This window comes from Lonchura striata, chromosome 1A (assembly GCF_050655825.1).
Source record: "Lonchura striata isolate lonStrDom1 chromosome 1A, ASM5065582v1, whole genome shotgun sequence".
Lineage (NCBI taxonomy): Eukaryota > Metazoa > Chordata > Aves > Passeriformes > Estrildidae > Lonchura > Lonchura striata.
The window spans coordinates 69820016-69838679 of NC_140741.1; the positions used below are offsets into that span (position 1 = coordinate 69820016).

General features: G+C 48.2%; 1 protein-coding gene across 10 annotated transcripts in view; it reads left to right on the forward strand.

The window, feature by feature from the left end:
- The window catches only part of FRMD4A (FERM domain containing 4A), a 356355-nt gene extending 340096 nt beyond the window's left edge, over positions 1-16259 (forward strand). For 9 of the 10 annotated variants that reach the window (XM_077783672.2, XM_021531005.3, XM_085568672.1 and 6 more), the window contains 7 exons: positions 1317-1545; positions 2681-2737; positions 3198-3435; positions 3851-4015; positions 5702-6561; positions 8958-9054; positions 12508-16259. In XM_077783672.2, coding sequence (XP_077639798.1) covers positions 1317-1545; positions 2681-2737; positions 3198-3435; positions 3851-4015; positions 5702-6561; positions 8958-9054; positions 12508-12610 — 1749 coding nt within the window. In that variant the 3' untranslated portion in view covers positions 12611-16259. Of the gene's footprint in view, positions 1-1316; positions 1546-2680; positions 2738-3197; positions 3436-3850; positions 4016-5701; positions 6562-8957; positions 9055-10827; positions 10900-12507 lie in introns of all 10 variants that reach the window. The other variant, XM_085568668.1, reaches the window with a different exon arrangement.
- Positions 16260-18664: the final 2405 nt, after the last annotated feature.

The window sequence follows — 18664 nt, forward strand, 5'->3', positions numbered from 1 at the left end:
CCATCATGTCAAGTTCACTTTTAATAAGTGTGGCACTAATAGAGTTTATAAAGTCTTCAAAGCAAAAAGGGATCTGTTGAAGAGACAGAAGGTGGGTTCATTCTTCAGTGAAGTTTGGGAAATGATAATTACAGTTTTAAGGCAATGCTGAGTCACCACTGATAGCAAAAGTATATTTTTTAAGCCAGAGGCCCAGAATAAAACTTCGGAGAGCTCCTTCAGACTGATTAAATCCCACAGCATCAGCTCTTACACTGCTGCTGAACAAAGAGAGGATTTGAACTTGCATAATGGGGATCTCCAGGAATATGACTGTCTCACCACTGACTAAAAGTAGAAAAATTTGGTTTTTTGGTTTTTTGTTTTTTTTTTTTAATTTGCAGTGTACTGGGTTCCTCTTTCTGGCAGACTAATACCATTGAGCTGAGGGAGGTAGCCAGATCCATTGCAGATTAGCAAGGCCCTTTGAAGCTCACAGCCTGGGGTCCTTGTGCAGACTGGGAAGCTCTCTATCAGCTTATGCTTTGGCATAAGCTGTCCTAAGTCCCTTGACTTTGGAGGATAACCAAAAATGCATAGGTAGCTTTCAGAGTACACCTGATTGTATTTAAAAACTCAGCTGAGGCCCTGCAAGGGCTAACTCTGAGGGCACTGGTTCTTTCTGGCATACAGAGAGCTTGCTGTCACACACTGCAGGCTGTGAGAGGCGGTAACTCGAGGAGACAATTTTCTGGTGCCATCAGTTGCAGCAGCCCATAATTACTTCAGCTCATATTCACCCCTGGAGTTTGACAGCCATACACTGGGGAGGACTTCATCCATTTTTGCCCTGTTTTATCCCAATGTGTTTGGTGGGGGTGAAGCAAACCTGTCTAGGAGGTTAAAGCTGTGGCTTTGCGTCAATACATAGCAGTGAAATCAAATGGGGCTTAAATGTGGAGATAGAAAACAGGGAGAAGGAGCAGGTGGGAGGCAGGTATAACCCAGAGATGGGTGTAAAAGAATGAATGTCTAGTAGAGCACCATTGAATTTGGCCATGTTGAACTGCATGAAAAGTCAAACAGCACGTCAGGGTTAGGGCTGGAGCACCCTTGTGTGGGTCATCCCTTCCACCAGCTGTGCTTCCAAGCACTTTTGAGAACAGGTGAAGGCAAGATGGGTACACTCAGAGAGGCCCTGAGGGCAGCAGCATGTCTGTGGATGCTTTGCTCATGGAGAGCCTTTGTTGGAGGCCACTGGTAAGGTTTAGGAGATCTTCCACCCAGGTGGTCTCAGAGAGTTTGGTGGTAACCAGAATCCACTCACCTTTCACCAGGAGGCAGAGCTGGAGCGCCTGGAGAGGGAATTTGCCATTCAGTCCCAGATCACAGAGGCTGCGCGGCGCCTGGCCAGCGACCCGAACGTCAGCAAAAAGCTGAAGAAGCAGAGGAAGACATCCTACCTGAATGCCCTGAAGAAACTGCAGGAGATCGAGAACGCCATCAACGAGTATCGCATCAAGTCCGGGAAGAAGCCAACGCAGAGAGCCTCCCTGATCATAGATGGTAAGTGGGACTTGGTGCCCACAGCGTCACAGAGGCCCTGTGGAGGGCAGGGAGCAAGATGCTTACCAAATTTCCCCTCCTTCCTCTTCCCTGTCCTGCCTGGAGGACGCCAGGGGTGCTGTCAGAGGGTGCTGTGCATTAGGGATGTGCTGGGTCGCAGCAAAGCTGTGTTGTGCCGTGGATGATCGGGGTGTCAGCAGAGCAGGCTGTGACTCCTTTGCTCACCTATGAAATCGCTCTCTTGGCGTCTCCTCCAGAGTGGTGCACTACAAATGTAATTAATGTTAGCAGATAGGGCTGAGCTCTCTAGCTCAAAGGCATCTGTAAAATCAAAGTGGGAGCAGTCTTACTCCTGTGTAAAAATATTTCTTTTCTTTTTATTTTTTTTAACAATGTAATTCTCAGGGCACTTTATGGTTTACTGGCTTGTTGATTGGTTTTTCATTAAATCCATAACTTTCTGCACTGGTTCTTGCTCCCTTGCTGATTTTCCCCTTTCCCTTTGACTTGCAGAGCTTTTCTCTGTGCCTTTGTGGCAGGAACTGAGATTAGAGCTCCTGTGTTTCTGACCTGGGAACCAAATTGCACCTCAGTCAGAGATAACAGACAGCCATAAGGACACAGCTGGGGGAGGCAACTCAAATATCTGCATGCCAAGGACCTGAGAGCTTTTCCTGCTGCTGCAGAGGATGCTCCAAAAACATTTCCTTGAATTCCACAGAACTTGTACTTAGTGTGAGCCTTTAGTTAGCAGCAGGATGATCATTTGAAGAAAATGGATCAAACCCAGAGTCCTTAAGGGCCAAGATGTAAATCTCAGTAAGGCACTGTGCCAGTTTGAATCCTCTGGGGATCTCAGTTCTCTGTTGTGACTCTCTTAATCCCCAATTATTGAAGAGTTAGCAGCTCCTTGAAAGGCCGCCTGCCATTGAAAGACCCAACCTGTAGCTCTGCCCTCCCAGACTTAGAGTGGGTTGAGTCAACCATTCATAGGAATATTTCCTCTTGCTCTGGGGGGAGGAAGGGTGACTGCTTAAGGCTAAGACTCAGTGGACAAAGATCATGGTGCAGTTCAGCACTCAGTCACTGCAAATCTTGGGACCATCTGACCCTTTTTGTATTTTCTTCTCTTCAGAAGGAAACATTGCCAGTGAAGACAGCTCCCTCTCAGATGCCCTTGTTCTTGAGGATGGTATGTTGGCTGCTATATGTTCTATAGAGTGGGAAGGGATGTGTGAACTCCTGACTGACACTCAAAATGGAATTACTGTTCTGTGTAATAGTCCACTGATAAATCCCAGAAGCAAAAAATGTTGGTTTCTCCTGACTCTTATCTTGTAGTCAGACATCAGGCCCAGAGCAGTGAGTATTGCTGTGGCTACTGCTCTGAATTATTTGAAAAGACAGTCCTAGAATGGCCCCTTATTTTCCTGTGAGTTTCAGTTGTTCTAATGCTTCACACACTCTTGCTGGCCATTCTCTACTAAAATGAGAGTGTCAGCCAGTGCCCTTCTGAAAGTCAGGTCTTCAGGACAGCCCTGAGCAGAGCCAGGGGAAGCAGGGCAAGGAAGCAGGCTCTGGAGGTGCAGTGGCATCTCTCGGGGCTGTGCTGCCATTGGAGGTGCCATCACCTCTCTCCCTTCTCTTCACAGAGGACTCTCAGGTCACCAGCACAATCTCCCCTCTGCAGTCCCCACACAAAGGCCTCCCGCCGCGGCCGCCGCTGCACAACCGGCCGCCCCCGCCGCAGTCGCTGGAGGGCCTCCGCCAGATGCACTTCCACCGCAGCGACTACGACAAGTCCCCCATCAAGCCCAAAATGTGGAGCGAGTCATCCCTGGATGAGCCCTACGAGAAGGTCAAGAAGCGCTCCTCGCACAGCCATTCCAGGTGAGCCGGCTCGCTTGAAGCTCCAGCACACAGATACTCCCTGCTTTCAGGAGGGACAGGTGGGAGGCCTTTCAAGATTTAGAGTTGTCCCTTACTAAAAGGAGACTTTTGGCCAATAGGCAGGTCATAAAAACAGGCTACAGCCACATGATTGCTGTTTGGTATCTCAGTGTTATTTTACAAAACATTTAGAAGGGTAGGATGGTGGATCATCCGAGGGTTTTGACAGGACTTGGCCTTGACCTCTGGCACTGTAGAAGCACAAGTGTTGGGACGCAAGCTCAGAACAGCATCTGACCCAACTCCCACTCACCCCTGCAAGATCCCAGGCATGTGCCTGAGATCTGGAAGGATGCGTGGGAGCCACTTGCCTAAATTCCTGTGGGAGAGCTGAAGCAGGGTGTTTCCTCTGCAGCAGTCACAAGCGGTTCCCCAGCACCGGGAGCTGTGCCGAGGCAGGAGGGAGCAGCTCGCTGCAGAACAGCCCCATCAGGAGCCTTCCCCACTGGAATTCCCAGTCCAGCATGCCATCGACGCCGGATCTACGGGTACGCAGTCCGCACTACGTCCACTCCACGCGGTAAGTCTTCCTGGCTCCAGCCTCACCTTGCTTATCCTGAAATAAATTTGCCTTGCTTTATCCTTCCCTCAGGGTATGAATTAATTCCCAGTTCAGGAAAGGGCACAAGCCAGTCCTGTTCATGTAAGAGGTTCATGTGCTCATGCCAGTAGAGAATTGCTCCTGAAGTGACATCCTGAAATCCCTTCAGATAAACATGATTCTGCCCCTCCTCCCTCCCCTGAAGTGATCGAGCTTTTCTTCTGGTGGGACCTTTCATCTCAGACTGTTTGTAGGCTCTACAAGCCACTTTTAAAATGCATGTGGTGCTACTGCTAAGTTTTGCAGTGAATTCCTCCATGGATCCAGCTGGAGAGAACATGTTGCTTCCCATCTGATTCAAAATGTTGAATAGTGTTAATTTTCCCTCATGGATAAAATGTTTGCACTTGTGGGATGTTAGGTGGAGGTCAAGAGCCTGTAGAAAGCAATCCGGGTGGCAGTGGAACTTAGCCCAGGGTTGGCAGAGGAAGGAGCTGAAGTGTGTAAGGGAGGTGATTTGATGTGTGGGGCCAAACTTGACTGTGATTTTCAGCAGGATTTTTACAAACTGTTCAGCTTCATTGCTCTTTTGCTTTTGTGACAAGTGCCATGGACACTGCAGGGAGCAGAACTGATCCAGAGCTGTGTTCTGGTGTGTGTCCTGCCCTAAGGGGAAGTGCTACCATCATTTATCTCAGAATAAATCAAGAGTTATGCCAACACATCAGCCTCAGGCAGAGACAATACAAGGCATTAAAGCTCTGGGTTAAATTTGTTACAAACTTTTGGCTGAGGGTCCCTTTCAGTGGTGCAATGTCTGTTAACACTGGAGCCAAGCTGTATGAGAAATGAGCCTGGCACAAGGCTTGAAAAGTGGCCTCAACTGAGTAGGGGATATTTGGGTGTTTGAAACAACCACTGCTCAGTCTGTAGCTCATTCATGAGCTGCATGCCCTGGCCTTAGCCATCCATCATGTAGATGTTTTCTGCTTCTTGAATGGATGGGTGGAGCTATTCAAACAGCTGGGGTGAATAGAGACCTCCCAGACTTGGCCATGAATCAAGACTTTTAAACTGTGATTTGGGGTGGTTGCCTGAAGGGCTGTCACCAGTGAGAGTCCCACATGCACTACCCGTGGCTGGGCCCCAGCAGCACCAAGCTGCTTGACAAGGGGTGACTTTTTCAATGACCAGTGGAGAAATCACAACGTTCAGGGCTAAGTATGGGCAGTCTGTCTGTCTGTCTCTTATCAGGTAGATTGTACCCATGCAGGACTTTCATGAGCCACGTGCAAGGGAATCTCACCACCTCTGTGAGGTGCCAAGGCTTAAGGCTCCCAAGCTTTACCCTTCAGGCTGGGCTTTTCCTAGAGTGGCATGCCACAGAAGAACTGGATTGGGCAGGGGCTTATGTCCCTCATGGTGCTCCAGATTGAATATCACCAGGATATCTCCAAGAACTGGAGAGGAACAGGAACAGGACCAAATCAGCTCAAGCCCTGCAGCAGGGAAGCAGATTGCATGCAGGCAGCAGCTCCAAGAAGTGCTAGAAGGGTTCAGGTTTTCCAATGCCCTTGGATTCCTTTGGTGGCTGTGTGTACAGACAGGGATGGGGAATGATTCAACCTGTTGACTTACAGCCTGCTTTTTTCCTGGTACCTGCAGGTCAGTAGATATCAGTCCAACCAGACTGCACAGCTTAGCTCAGCACTTTAGACACCGGAGCTCCAGTTTGGAGTCACAAGGAAAGCTCCTCGGCTCAGAAAATGAGACAGGGAGCCCTGATTTCTACACCCCAAGGACTCGTAGCAGTAATGGCTCTGACCCCATGGACGACTGCTCTTCCTGCACCAGCCATTCCAGCTCGGAGCACTACTACCCTGCTCAGATGAACCCCAACTACTCCACCCTGGCAGAGGATTCCCCATCAAAAGCCAGAGAACGGCAGAGGCAAAGGCACAAATCAGCAGGCAACCTGGTCTCTTCCAATTCAGGGAGCATGCCCAACCTGGCTGCAAGGAACGGGACAGGACACCACCGTGTCTACCTGCACAGCCAGAGCCAACCCTCCTCCCAGTACAGGATCAAAGAATATCCCCTGTACATCGAGGGCAGCTCCACACCCGTGGTGGTGCGGAGCTTGGAGAACGACCAGGAGGGACACTACAGCGTGAAAGCACAATTCAAAACCTCCAACTCCTACACAGCGGGGGGAATGTTTAAGGAGAACTGGCATGGGGATGAAGTGGACTCGGTCAGGCTCACCCCATCCCGCTCCCAGATCATAAGGACTCCATCTCTGGGCAGGGAGGGCCATGAGAAGGGCTCGGGTAGGACTGCGGTGTCGGACGAGCTGCGGCTCTGGTACCAGCGGTCCACGGCCTCCCACAAGGAGCACAGCCGCCTCTCGCACACGAGCTCCACCTCCTCGGACAGCAGCTCCCAGTACAGCACATCTTCTCAAAGCACCTTTGTGGCACACAGCCGGGTCACAAGAATGCCTCAGATGTGTAAAGCAACATCAGGTGAGAGCCAGGCCAGGCAGGGGGGCGGGAGGGATGGGAGCCTCATTCAGCCCCGGATCTATGCCAGGTGTTACACCCCAGCTGGAGGGCAATGCCAGAACACAGCACGTTATCTGCCCTGCACACACTGCTCACCGAGCCTGGAGGGGTAACACTGAGGGGCAAGCCTTGTCCAAGACATTCATCAGTGGGAATGTTTGGAAACATCCATGGAAATCATCACTTCTCACTTTTGAGCCCATCTCATGATAGGCTCAAAAGACAGGGAGGGACCAAAGCCCTGCTATTGCCAGGTCTTTCCTCGGAGTGCAGTTGGGTTTTAGGTGATGGCACTAGAGGCTGAAGGTGACAAAGCTACGGGAGCATCACTATCCATAATCACAGCAAGGGGAGCAATGAGGCAAGCAGGGGTTCAGCACAGACTAGGAGAATATATGTACTCAGTGAAACACTAAAAGTATGAGAAAGGTTAAGTGGGGCATCCCAGCCACTCCACCCCCCACAAAAATGTTTGAGCTATGACATCTTTGTGCACTGCTGAGACTTGATTTTCCCATGCAGCTCCAATAACTCTGTTGATAATACCCTGAAATTCAGAGTGCTGAAGTTTGTGCAGTATTTTGCCTCTGTGTTATGTGCAGAGCATTGCTGTTAATGTTAAACACATCTGTTGTGTATACCTCTGTGCTGTTAATATTAAATGGTAAGAAAATAGTCCAATTCATTACACTGAAAAGGAAGGCTACAATGTGTGTGAAACAGTCCAAGGTTAAATATTTACTAGCCATCAGTCACTCCTTGTCCAGCCAGTGTGGACAGATCAAGGACTTGCTAAAATCCTGAGCCACACACCTCAGCCTCAGCATGAGAGACACCACTGCTCCAGCTGCACTTGCCACTGCCTCCCAGGCAGACCAGTGCATTGTCCACCCATGCTGGCTGCTGGCCTTCTGCCATCCCAGCATGGTGTCCAGTCCATGGTGACCACCACGCTGGCACCATGAGGGCCCTGCACTCGCTGCCAACTCCAGTGTGGAGTCAGAGGTTCCTCGTGGGCCACCAACAGCTGCCCAAGATGGGGCTGATTCATATGTGATGCCAACACTCATAGGAATACCAGGGGTGGACCAAGACACAACTGAGTAGCTGCTAGAACCATCCTGTGTCTCCTTGTGAAAATCTGTTTTCCTCCCTTTGGTTGATTGGCATTTCTATTCTATGCCACAAGAGAAAATGCCTGAGCACTGGAAGGCTTTTGGTTAGCCTTGGAAATGGTACCAGTTCAGGAAAACAGTGGGGTTGGGAGCACATAAAGATCACTGTTGGTCAGTTCATTCCCTAACTCAGCTGAGGTTTTAAATCTAAATGTGATACCCGTGCAGCACAAGTATGTTCAGCAATCACAGCATGGCCTGACCAGTTGGCAGCATAGATTGGTTTTGTGTTCAGAGTCTGTTTCAAATCACAGCTATGGGAGGATACTGACCTTAGAAACTATCAGCTCCAGAAGGAGATTAAAATTTGGTTTTCCCTTTTGGTGTCAATTGGCAGCAGCTAAAGAATCTAACAGCAGGGAGAGGGGTGCCAGGTAGAAGCCTCCATAATTTCAGCTGATCAGTCCTAGCTGATAGGTCAGTTGGGCCTTCAAAGAGGATCAGACTTCTAGGCCTGTATTAAATTCTAGGCATGTATTACATTCAACACTGTATAGATTTGAGGAGGAAGAAAGATTAGTGAGGTGGTTTTATTTGCTGGACTCTCACCAGGTAAATTCCCCAAAGAGCCACTGCCCATTTATAGTCCAGTTTGCTTCTGTCTTTGTTCAAGTATGCTATGCCTTCCTTTGGTCCCTAATAGGACTGTGAACAAAGGCAGGCATTTTGTGCAAATCCACAGTGAAAGGAAGCTGTAGCTTTTGAAATCTTCAGAGCAGTGCATTTGTTCAGGCTCTCACCACTGCCATCCCTGGCTCCTAGGGGCACAGAGCATCTCCCACCACCCCTGGAAACAGGAGGCTGAGCCTGGCAGGCTGAGCTTCTCCAGTGCAGGACCCCTGGAGTCCAGGCAGCAGCAACCAAGTCTGTGCTGGGAAAAGTGTGACATGTCCCAGGCAGTATCAAGAGAGTATGGTGGCTGTGTTCAGCTGGAGACTGAGTGTTCCTGCAGAGCTGAGGCCAGATCCAGCCCATGATGTGCAGCAGTGTCAGCAGAAGCTGTGCTCTTGTGCCATGTTCAGGCACAGTCACCCAGGAATGGGGCGAGGTCTGTCCCAGGCTGTATTTACTCACAGCCAGACATGTTTCTGCTTGTCTGACCAGCTGATGCTTCTGAACCGCCCTGACCTTTTGTGTTCTCACCTCACCAGTCGTTTTTCTCCACCCTTGGTTGTTTTCCAGCTGCCTTACCTCACAGCCAGAGGAGCTCCACGCCGTCGAGCGAGCTTGCAGCCACGCCGCCGGGCAGCCCCCACCACATTCTCACGTGGCAGACTGGGTGAGTGTCTGTGGGGTCAGGCTAGAGAATCCACCTCACTCAGTGCCAGTGAGAAAAAGCTCCCCACACACAGGCACAGCTATGGGGAATGTTTTCCATGTGCTCCCTAGCCTACATCCACATAGAGCATTTCAAGTCTCCCACCTGTGCTGGTGTGGTGATGGAGCTCTGGTTTAGGCTGAGCAAGACATGGCTGAGTCATCCACACCCAGCACTGCTCCAAGCAGTGTCAGATCCACAAGGAAAGGAACCCTGCAGGTTCCTCCTGCTTGGACAGTCTCCTTCTTCCAGTCTTCTTCATATGTTGAAATAGCTGATGTTTCTTTTTAGCAGCCATCACACTGGCTGTTTACACCAAGACCTTGCTGAAAAGGCAAGGTTAAGTGCCTGCCATACCTGTGTGTGCAGCAACCTTATTCTTCTGCTCAGTTTTCCCCAGCAATGCGTCTGCATGACTTTCAAGGGCATCTTTTTTCAGCTACCACTAATGTGAAGGTGCTTCACCAGAGTGTGGGGGAAGCATTACATACCCATAGCCATTACTAATGTAAATACAGTAACTGGGATCTTTGGTACCTATTTACAAGGCAGGGAGTTCCAGGAGTAAATAAACACCCTTTTGCAAGCTCCCATGGGTATTCTCTAGCACTCTCTCTCCTACCATGTGAAATAAAGGTCCTGCCATGTGAAATAAAGGTCATTTCCAGATCCCATCTAACTCAGCACATCCCAGATTGTGGGATGAGATTTTGGCGAGATCAGCTAGATCTGACACTACAGTCCTCAAAATACCCTAGTCCTCTGAACAGGACTAGGAAAACAAATCTAATACCCTGAGTCATGAATTGGGACTAACTTATTAAACATTTCACTGTGCAGCCACTGGAAAATCTCCTGCTCTTTGATTACCCATGTCACCTATGACCAGGTTTGACCTCTGGTTTTACTCCAGCACCGTTTGTGACTGCACTTTAAATTGGAGATGAGGATAACCATAACCACAACCCTTTAGGATTACCTGGATTTTAAATTCACACATTTGACATCCAGTCACATATTGTCTTTGCATGTGCTTCCAGCTTTAGAACAGGAGAATGTTCTTGGTCTCATTTCACAAAATGTCAAGTGATAGCAAGATAGGCAAAATGGTACCTGCCTTTACCATACACTGCAACTTCCACTATTAAGGTTTTGAGTCTAAATTCAAATCTTAGTCTTGGTCTCCATACCAATCCTAATTCTTCTAAATATCTTGATGATGATCAGAATTAAAACTGGTGAGCAGCCAGCTGAGACATCTGTTTGGATAATCCCAGTTTTTTTTATTTTTCCATTCAAGCTGTCCTGCACCTTGCCTCTGACAGAAAAAATACTTTAAGGTAAATTCTCAGCTGGTGAAAGTGAAGCTACCTGGATTTATAGCTTAGGCCCTGCACCAACAACCAGTGCAAAAAGAATTGGAGACAAATAAACACTTGTTTTGTACCTGAGAATAGCACCCAAAATGTATGTATACAAACACGGGAGTGGATCCAGTCTGCCATTAGATGCACAACAGATTCCTCCAGTGCAGGAGCGGCTGTGCCCACCCAGCACGACTCAACAGATTGACAGTTCTCCCCAACATGTTTTTGTGTCACTAACTTTTCCTAAAGATGATTCATCAACTTGTTTCCCCACTGGATTAATAAGCTCATAACAATGTCTGTGTCACTTCTTTTCTTTAACATTTCCTCTCTCCTCTTTCCTCCTTTTTTGCTCTCCTTTGTTCAGAGAAGCAACAGACAACTCACCCACTATGGATGAGTCTCAGTCTCCAACCCACCAAAGTACTGATGAATAGAGGTATAGTAAGGGAACGTTTTGTTCTTTCCTCCTTCTGCCCCAGTCCATGAGCTCAGCTGTGTGCCCGTGTGTCTGCCAGCAAGGCTCCCTGCAGTGCTTGGGAGCATTCAAACCCTCGGTGCCTTCTCAGAGTCCTGCCTGTGGCACTTTCCCCTGTGACAGGGACTCGGGGCCAGCCCGCTCTGTGTTCCTGCTGAGGCTGAACAGGCACAGAAAGTGGGGAGGGGGGGCAACAAATCTGTGGCTCAGGAGAATTGAAAGCAGCGTGGATAGAGTGCTGTGGGAGCAGCGTGGTGGGGACACGAGCTCAGGTGGGCTCTGAGGCCCTGGCCAGAGCTTCTGGCCTCGCTCCAGCCACAGATCCATGACACCTTCCTCCTCCCTGCCTGCTGCAGAGCTGAGGCTGTTTGAGCAGAGCAGAGAGCTTCTATGGGACAAGGAGCAACCCTGGCCCCATTCCTGTGGGAAGACAGAGGGGGAAGGGTAGAGGGAACAAAAAACCCTCAGAGTATTTCTATTTTAATTAAACTGCCATTGCTGTCTGACACTCTCATTTGAATCTACAACCATTCACAGCTGGCATCTATCAAGTATTTCAAGCCCAGCTTTCTAGAGTTATCCTATAAACCTCTGCACTTCAGCACAGAGCTGGAAAACAAAAGGCTCTTTAACATGCAAATGTCGATGCCCTTGCTCAGGCTCCTCTCAGACACCAATCCCAAGGAAGCCAGGTGAAAAACAGGGCAGAGGAAGCAGGAATTGCACCAGATGTGAGATCAGTCCTGTGAGGTGGGGAGGGAATGCAGGAAGGAGTGAGAATCCCTCAATAAACAAAAAAATATGCATCTCCTGCTTTTGGCCTCAAAAGAGTCTCTAGTTTGGAAGTTGGTTCAAATCAAAGTGTGAAGGAGAGACATCAATTCTGGCTATGACTGCACAGATATAGCAGTCACTTTTCAAGAGATCCAGATTTTGACCTGTTTTCCTCTGGGAAGGAGCTCTACAGCTTAAAACAGGAGCTGACATTGGTTAGAGCACTTAATGTACATTGCAAAGAAAATTCTTATTAATTGTCTCATCTACTCAGTACAGACAAAGAAAAAGCCAGGCAGCAAAAGAAGCAGTACTTTGTCAGGAAACATAGCCCACTATGAGGACTAGGCTACTGCAACATGGTCCTTTCCACATCAGACCTGGCATGCTCTCACTAGTCCCTTCCTGGTTCATCCCTGGAAAGCCACATCACTCTGGGACTGCTCAGTGATGCACAAGTCTCTGCCCAGAGCAGAAGTGCTACAGAAAGTGCCACCACCCTCCTCCTTCAACATTCCCACTGTGTGATACAGCCCATGTCTGAGTGAGCTGCTCTAAGCACTTGCTCCTTGGAGAGCATCCCATAGAAAAACCTCTATCCCAACTTACTACTGGGCAGGACTCAGGGAGGGCAGAGGCACAGCACTGCTGCTGTACCCAGGCCAAGGGGGAGTGCAGTGGAGTCTATGATGTGAATACCCTGCATTCCTCTCCACCCATAACACAACGTTTTATGCTCATGGTTGAACTTCCCAGGAGCACTCATGTCCTAACAAAGTTTCCTTTCTCCTGCAGGAACTACAATGATAGCTGTTTCCTGGACTCTCCCCTCTATCCAGAATTAGCAGATGTCCAGTGGTATGGGCAGGAAAAAGCCAAGCCTGGAACTCTAGTGTGAACCCCTGACCTCAAGTTAATCACATCAATGCCATTCTGAGATCACCTCACTGCCTCTCATTTGCCTTACCCAGATGCACTGTCACGCAGCACCAGCTTCAACTCTAAGCACTTTTTCCACGATGCAATTCAAGACAACACTTAAGGAACACTGGCCCTGAGACATCCACCACGGCAGCGGCGGAGCGCGGCATATCCCACTGCCAGACGGGTGCCCGTCCCTCCCACGGCCACGGGGCAGGGGTGGAGAGGAGCAGCCACCTGAAGAGTCAGTTTCAAATTTGGGTTTGCTATGAAACCATAGAAGCCTTTCAAGGCTCATATCAAAGATTAGTGTTCCACTAACAGCAGCAAGAGTTCCATGACCTGCAAGCTGAAGCCAACAGCATTAGTTTGAAGGGGGTGGGAATAAGACAGAGGCTGAAAATCGAGACCATATTCCTGAAAGTGCATCTGTTCTGAAACACTAAATCCCATCACTTCAGAGACTTGTCAGTCTCACAATCAGGTCAGCACTGCCAAAGATCTCCACACCACTGTTGGCAGGATGAGTTGCTCAGCAAGTTCTAGCTACAAGAATATCTCTCTTCTTTAATTTGATGGCAGACACAACCACCCCCTGCAAAATGGCATTTCCTTCTTCATTTGGAGTCCACCTACATGCAAGCAAAAGAACCCCTTGTGCTGCAGACACACCAGAGGTCTGGGCTGGTATCACAGCATCACTGTCTGCGAGCCACTCTTGAACTGGACAGACAAGGTTTAAAAGGCATCACCTAAAGCAGAGGCAAGTACTGCACTCACAGCATCTCTGTGGCTGGCACAGAGTGCCCACCAATACATGGAGAGGTTAGGAATTGGTTGTTTTGATACAGATAAAAATTGCCAAAAAAACCTTTCCACGAGCAGACACAGCCAATAAATTGGAATCTATTTCTGCACAAAGCGTTAACGTGAAATCCAAGGGAAAGCACATCGCGATCGACCTGACACGGCCAAGCGGCGTTCACATATTGGTTCCACTCCTCTTCCCTTCATTAGCACCAGTGTAGCAAAGGGCTCGTCACCCGTGTGCTGCCGTGTGGGAGGACTGGTCTGTCAGGAAGCAGGAAGGCTCCTGGAGCAGGGTTGGACAACCAGCAGACAGGCAAAACTTCCCCTTGCAAGAGAGAGAGGGGGCAGCGACCGAGCGAGGCATCGGACGCGAGCGGGAGCTGCCTGCGGCCACCAAACGGAGCAGCACGAACGCGGCCTGGAAGGAGCTGCAAGTTTACACATACTTTAGAGCAATGCTTTATACATGTCAAGCCATGGAACTTTCAAAGGCCTCAAAGACACTTTTTTAACGAACAAGTGCACAATCTAGGTGGATGTTGAAGCTGGCACGTCTTAGTCTTCACTGCGGTGCTATGCTGTTTTTATTGCCACTTGATGGGGGCGGGCGCCCGGCCTTCCCCCGTCGGTGCGTGCAAATGATGATTTCCTATGGGAAAGGCATTAAAAGAAACGGCTGGAGGGGGTTACTTTGTGAAAAGCAGAAACTGAAGTTAGCTTTAGTTTAAGGAAAAAGGAAAAAAAAAAAGTGTGAGTGTGTGTGTGTGTGTGAGAGTGTGTGTGTGTGCGTTCTAAGAATAACAACAGCGTCTACCAGACAAAGTAGAGCGAAACGTTTCAAATTAAACACCGCAACTTGGGGGGCTGCCACGCCTTTTGGTATTAAGATTGCTGGAAAACTGCATTCCAGGCTTTAAAAGAGAATGGGTTCTGTGTAATTAGGCTTTGAAAAACAATGGGGTTCCTAAACATTAATGCAAGCAGCTCATGCCAATTCCTTTCTGCAGCTCACACCAGAAGTGTTGGCTTTGGTTCCCTGCACTGCTGCTTTGCATCACTGGTGAGGTGGGGAGGAGGCCATGCAGAGATAAAGCAGAAAGGCTGTTAATTCTCCAGGGAAACCTGGGGCAGAGCCAGGATTGGATGGGGCAAAAGGCCAGGCTGGGGCTCTGAGCAACCTGGTCTAGTGGAAGGTGTCCCTGCCCCATGGCAGGGGTTGGAACCAGATGATGTCACTTCCAATACAAACCCTTCCATAATGCTATGATAAGGAAACTCTCTTATGTTCCCACATGAAGTATAAATAAATTATCCCTCTGAAAAACAAAAACACTGGCAAAGAGTGTACAAAGGTGACCACACAAACTTTGTGCTTCTGGGCCTCCCTGAAGCATCACCCGGGAGCACAGTGCACCGTGACAGTAATTGAAGCCTTACTTTCAATTCTGGAAGAACAGCCAGTGGTGAGATTGCAGCCTTTATCTGTTCATTCAAAAAGCTGTTTTCACCATCTCTTTGTGCTTTGGGGTCTTTAACATGGGAATTATTTCAAGCTCCTAATTGGATTTTTATCTGGATAAGAGATAGTACTGATTAATGACATTTACTGATAAAATTTGGTAGCTGAAGTAAAAGGATTAAATAACGACCAAATTAAGCTACAGAAAATAATTTAGCCCAAGGATTTTTAGGGGCTCTGAGCAACTGTCTGTTTTCTTTTTAATTTCCCTGGTAAGTGGTTTGGGTTTTTTTTTTCTTTATTGTGTACTTTCTTTTAATTAAAAAGAATTCAACAACAGCGGCACTATGAGGCCTCTGGGCACTACAGAAAGAAACATTAATTCCTCCAAGACCAGCTCTGCAGTTTTGCAGCAAAGGTTAAAAGGTGGCAGCCCTGAAATTAGGGGGGAAAAATAAAAATATTTAGCCTGAATTGCAAACAGGCTGGAGTGGAGAAAAAGCTTTCTAAAAACGGATTGAGTTTTGCTTTGTGTTCTGCTTTTCTGGTTTGCAATCAAGGCACATGTGAGCAGCCAGTCTGGTAGTAAAGACAGATTAAGTAAAACAGGTTTTACTGTTTAGCTCAATTCAATTAAACACAAATGTACATAAAATGTTAATCATATGAGATTAACATATTTAAGTATAACACGGAGGGGCATATACATAGCTATTATAGACAAGCACTTGACTACCAACTTAACCCCTCCTTTTCTTTTTTATTTGTCAAGGCTCCATCTGCCATGAAGCCACAACCGCGTTCAGTCTGTGTGTCTGACACTCCCTCTGTGTGGGCAGGAGCCGGGGACGGTCCCTGCAGGGCCGTGCTGGGAGGCAGGGTTTATTTTTAAATTATATTATATGCAGTCGAGTGTTGAAAATGTTGAAACAGTCCAATTTGTTTTCACTCTGTATTAGTTTTAGTTTCAGGCATAGCCGATCCCCATTCAGGTGCTATCAGATGACCAGTTACTGCTTAGTTAACTAGATGTAAAGTTTTACATATATATTAATGTCAATAGTTTTATTACAAGTTGTGTAAAATGGACTCTCTAGTTTAAAAAAAAGGAAAAAAAAAAAAAGAAAAAAATTAGGTCTCTCCTGAAATTGACTTTAGAGCATGGAAAATGATTTTACTGGATTCTGTTCAACTGTAATCAAGGAAAAAAATATGTATGTTGTAGAAAAAGTTGCAGAATTAAAAAAAAATCTGCTTTTAATTTATTCTTTTTGTATTAAGAATTTGTATAGTTACCTTTACATTTTGCAAAACGGTGTTGTCAACACTTCCTTATTAAAGCATTTTCAAAATGAAACCTCGCCATGGTCTCTTTGGGAGGGCAGAGCCCAGACAATCCTTACCACTGCTAGAGATGGTGGCTCCAGATGTGTGCACAGCTGGCCAGGGTGTCCATGAGGGACCTGCTCCTTGGCTGATTGCAGGAAACACTGGCATTCCCCCAAAAAGTCCATCCTTTAGAGATCCCTGAGGACTCAGCACCCAGCAGATCCATGCTGCCTCCATGCCATCTTCTCCCCAGCACTGGTCCCAGGGGCTCAGGAGGACCAAGAGTGTGACTGATGTCCCACCACTGTGGGAAGCAAAGGCACAAGTAATATTTACTTCCAACACTTGAAATAACTCCAACAACTTGAAACAACTAAAACTAACGCTCACTTACATGGATTGGATGCCAAGTTTCTGCAAGGCTGTTTCAGCAATGCCAACAGCTGTGGGACAGGCTTCAGCACTGTCCCCATGCTCCAAGGAAGTGCCTGCTTGGCGACTTCACAAGGGAACTCACTCCAAGGGGCTGCTCTAGCTCAGTAGGGCAGCAGTGACCCCTGCACAGGGTTAGGGACCTCACCTGACATCACTGGTGTCCCCTCTGTGGGCAGCAGTGACCCCTTTGGCCACGCAGCACCCCTCAAAACCACAGGCAGCTTCCAACAGCCACAGTCTCACATGGGGTCTCCCACATTTCCCAGTGCTTCCTGCTCCTTCCATTTACTCCCACTGTCCAGGGAGCCTCTTCCCCTTCCAGCACCTCCTGTACCATCCACCCCATACCCCTCACATCCCTCAGGGAGCCACCAGTGGTAGCAGCCCAGAGCCAGGCAGCCCCTGTGACCATCACCCAGCACTGCCAAGTGGGGAACCATTGCCTGCAGTAAATCCCCAGGAGGGTCTGGGATGGACCAAACAGCCACAGCAAAGGTTCTCAAACACCTCCTGAACTCTGGGACCTTGGCTCAGATTTCTTGACATGACTCCAGTAGTGCTGCAGGTCGCTCTTCACCACCTCAGGAGCAGGATGCTCTGAAAGCTGCTCCAGATCTGGCACCAGCACTGCCCACCTTGCACCACATTATGTTCTCATCCCCTGAGCCCAGGAGTCAGAGCACTCCCTTCCCCCTGAAAAGTGAAGCCACTTAACCCCAATCAGGTTCATTCCTTGGATTAGTGGTGGTGGTGGCATGGCAGCCAGCTGAAGAGGAGCCCAGTTCCTCCATTAAAATGATCCTACATACATCTACCCTAAGAACCTTTCCAGCAGCACAAATAGCAAATAGGGAATTTAATTTCACCGCCACCAGGCACAATAATACCAGTACCAGGCAGGTACTAATAGTTTTAGAGTTCACCTTGCACAGGCCCTTCCACAGCCATGCTTGGGAAAGGGCCAGGGACTGCAACAAATAACCAGGGGCATTGAAGTCCCAAAACCACTGCAGACACCTCTATGGCGAACTCATGACTTCATCCTAAGGCTTACAAGTCTTAGGATTCAGCAGAGTTATTTCCGCCTAATGCAAGAATTATCAGAAATAAACATCTGGAAAAGCCTAGAGGGAAAAGTAAATTACTAAACTGAAACATACCCTCCCTACAAAAAAAAAAAAAAAAACCAACCCAAACTGTCAAGCAATGTGACAGCTGCACCACACCCACTCCTCCCTAAACTAGACTGAGGGTTGGGATTTTTTTGGCTAAGAGGCATTATTAACTATTTGATCACGGTCTGGTAGCTGCAATTTGGGGCCATCCAGCTGCAAAGAGCCTCCAACCGATGATGAAAAGCAGCTGCTGTAACAGCGTCCCCCTGGCCCCCGTCCCCCGAGGACCAGAGCTGGCTCTCACGTGCTGGACAGCTGGAAATTCTTACACTGATACGCCGTGAGAAAGCAGCTCCCAGCTCCTCAGTTCCCCACACAGCACCATTCCATGGATTGCAAGGGGATAAAGTTCTTCCGTCGTGGGATTCATTCAGGCGAGGCAGCTGTATTTCAGGGACTGTCAGCAAGGAGGCACATTGCTTAAACTGCATTCCTTAAAACCTGATCAGAATAAGACATTCCAACCTCAAATTCACATCCCTACAGGAGGTGCATCCCCACTCAAACCAGCTCTCAGGGTACCATTAAAATTCTCCTCAATAATTAGCTCCAAGGCAGGAAGGAAAAATCCATCTAGCACTATTACAGATCCCCTAAGGAATCCACTTCCCACTAAAGCAGACGTTACAATGCTCCTTAAACCATCTCTTGGCTACTCACTTGCTGCAGTTTCCAGGGAAATTACAGCTCTTCTGAACAAGGGACAATATTGTCCCTCAATTATTTACAGAGTTCAAAACCAAGGTCAAGATAAAGATTTAGAAACAGTTCAGGAAACCGTCTGGGCGGGGAGAGGGATAAAGTTGCAGTGTTACAAATGTTT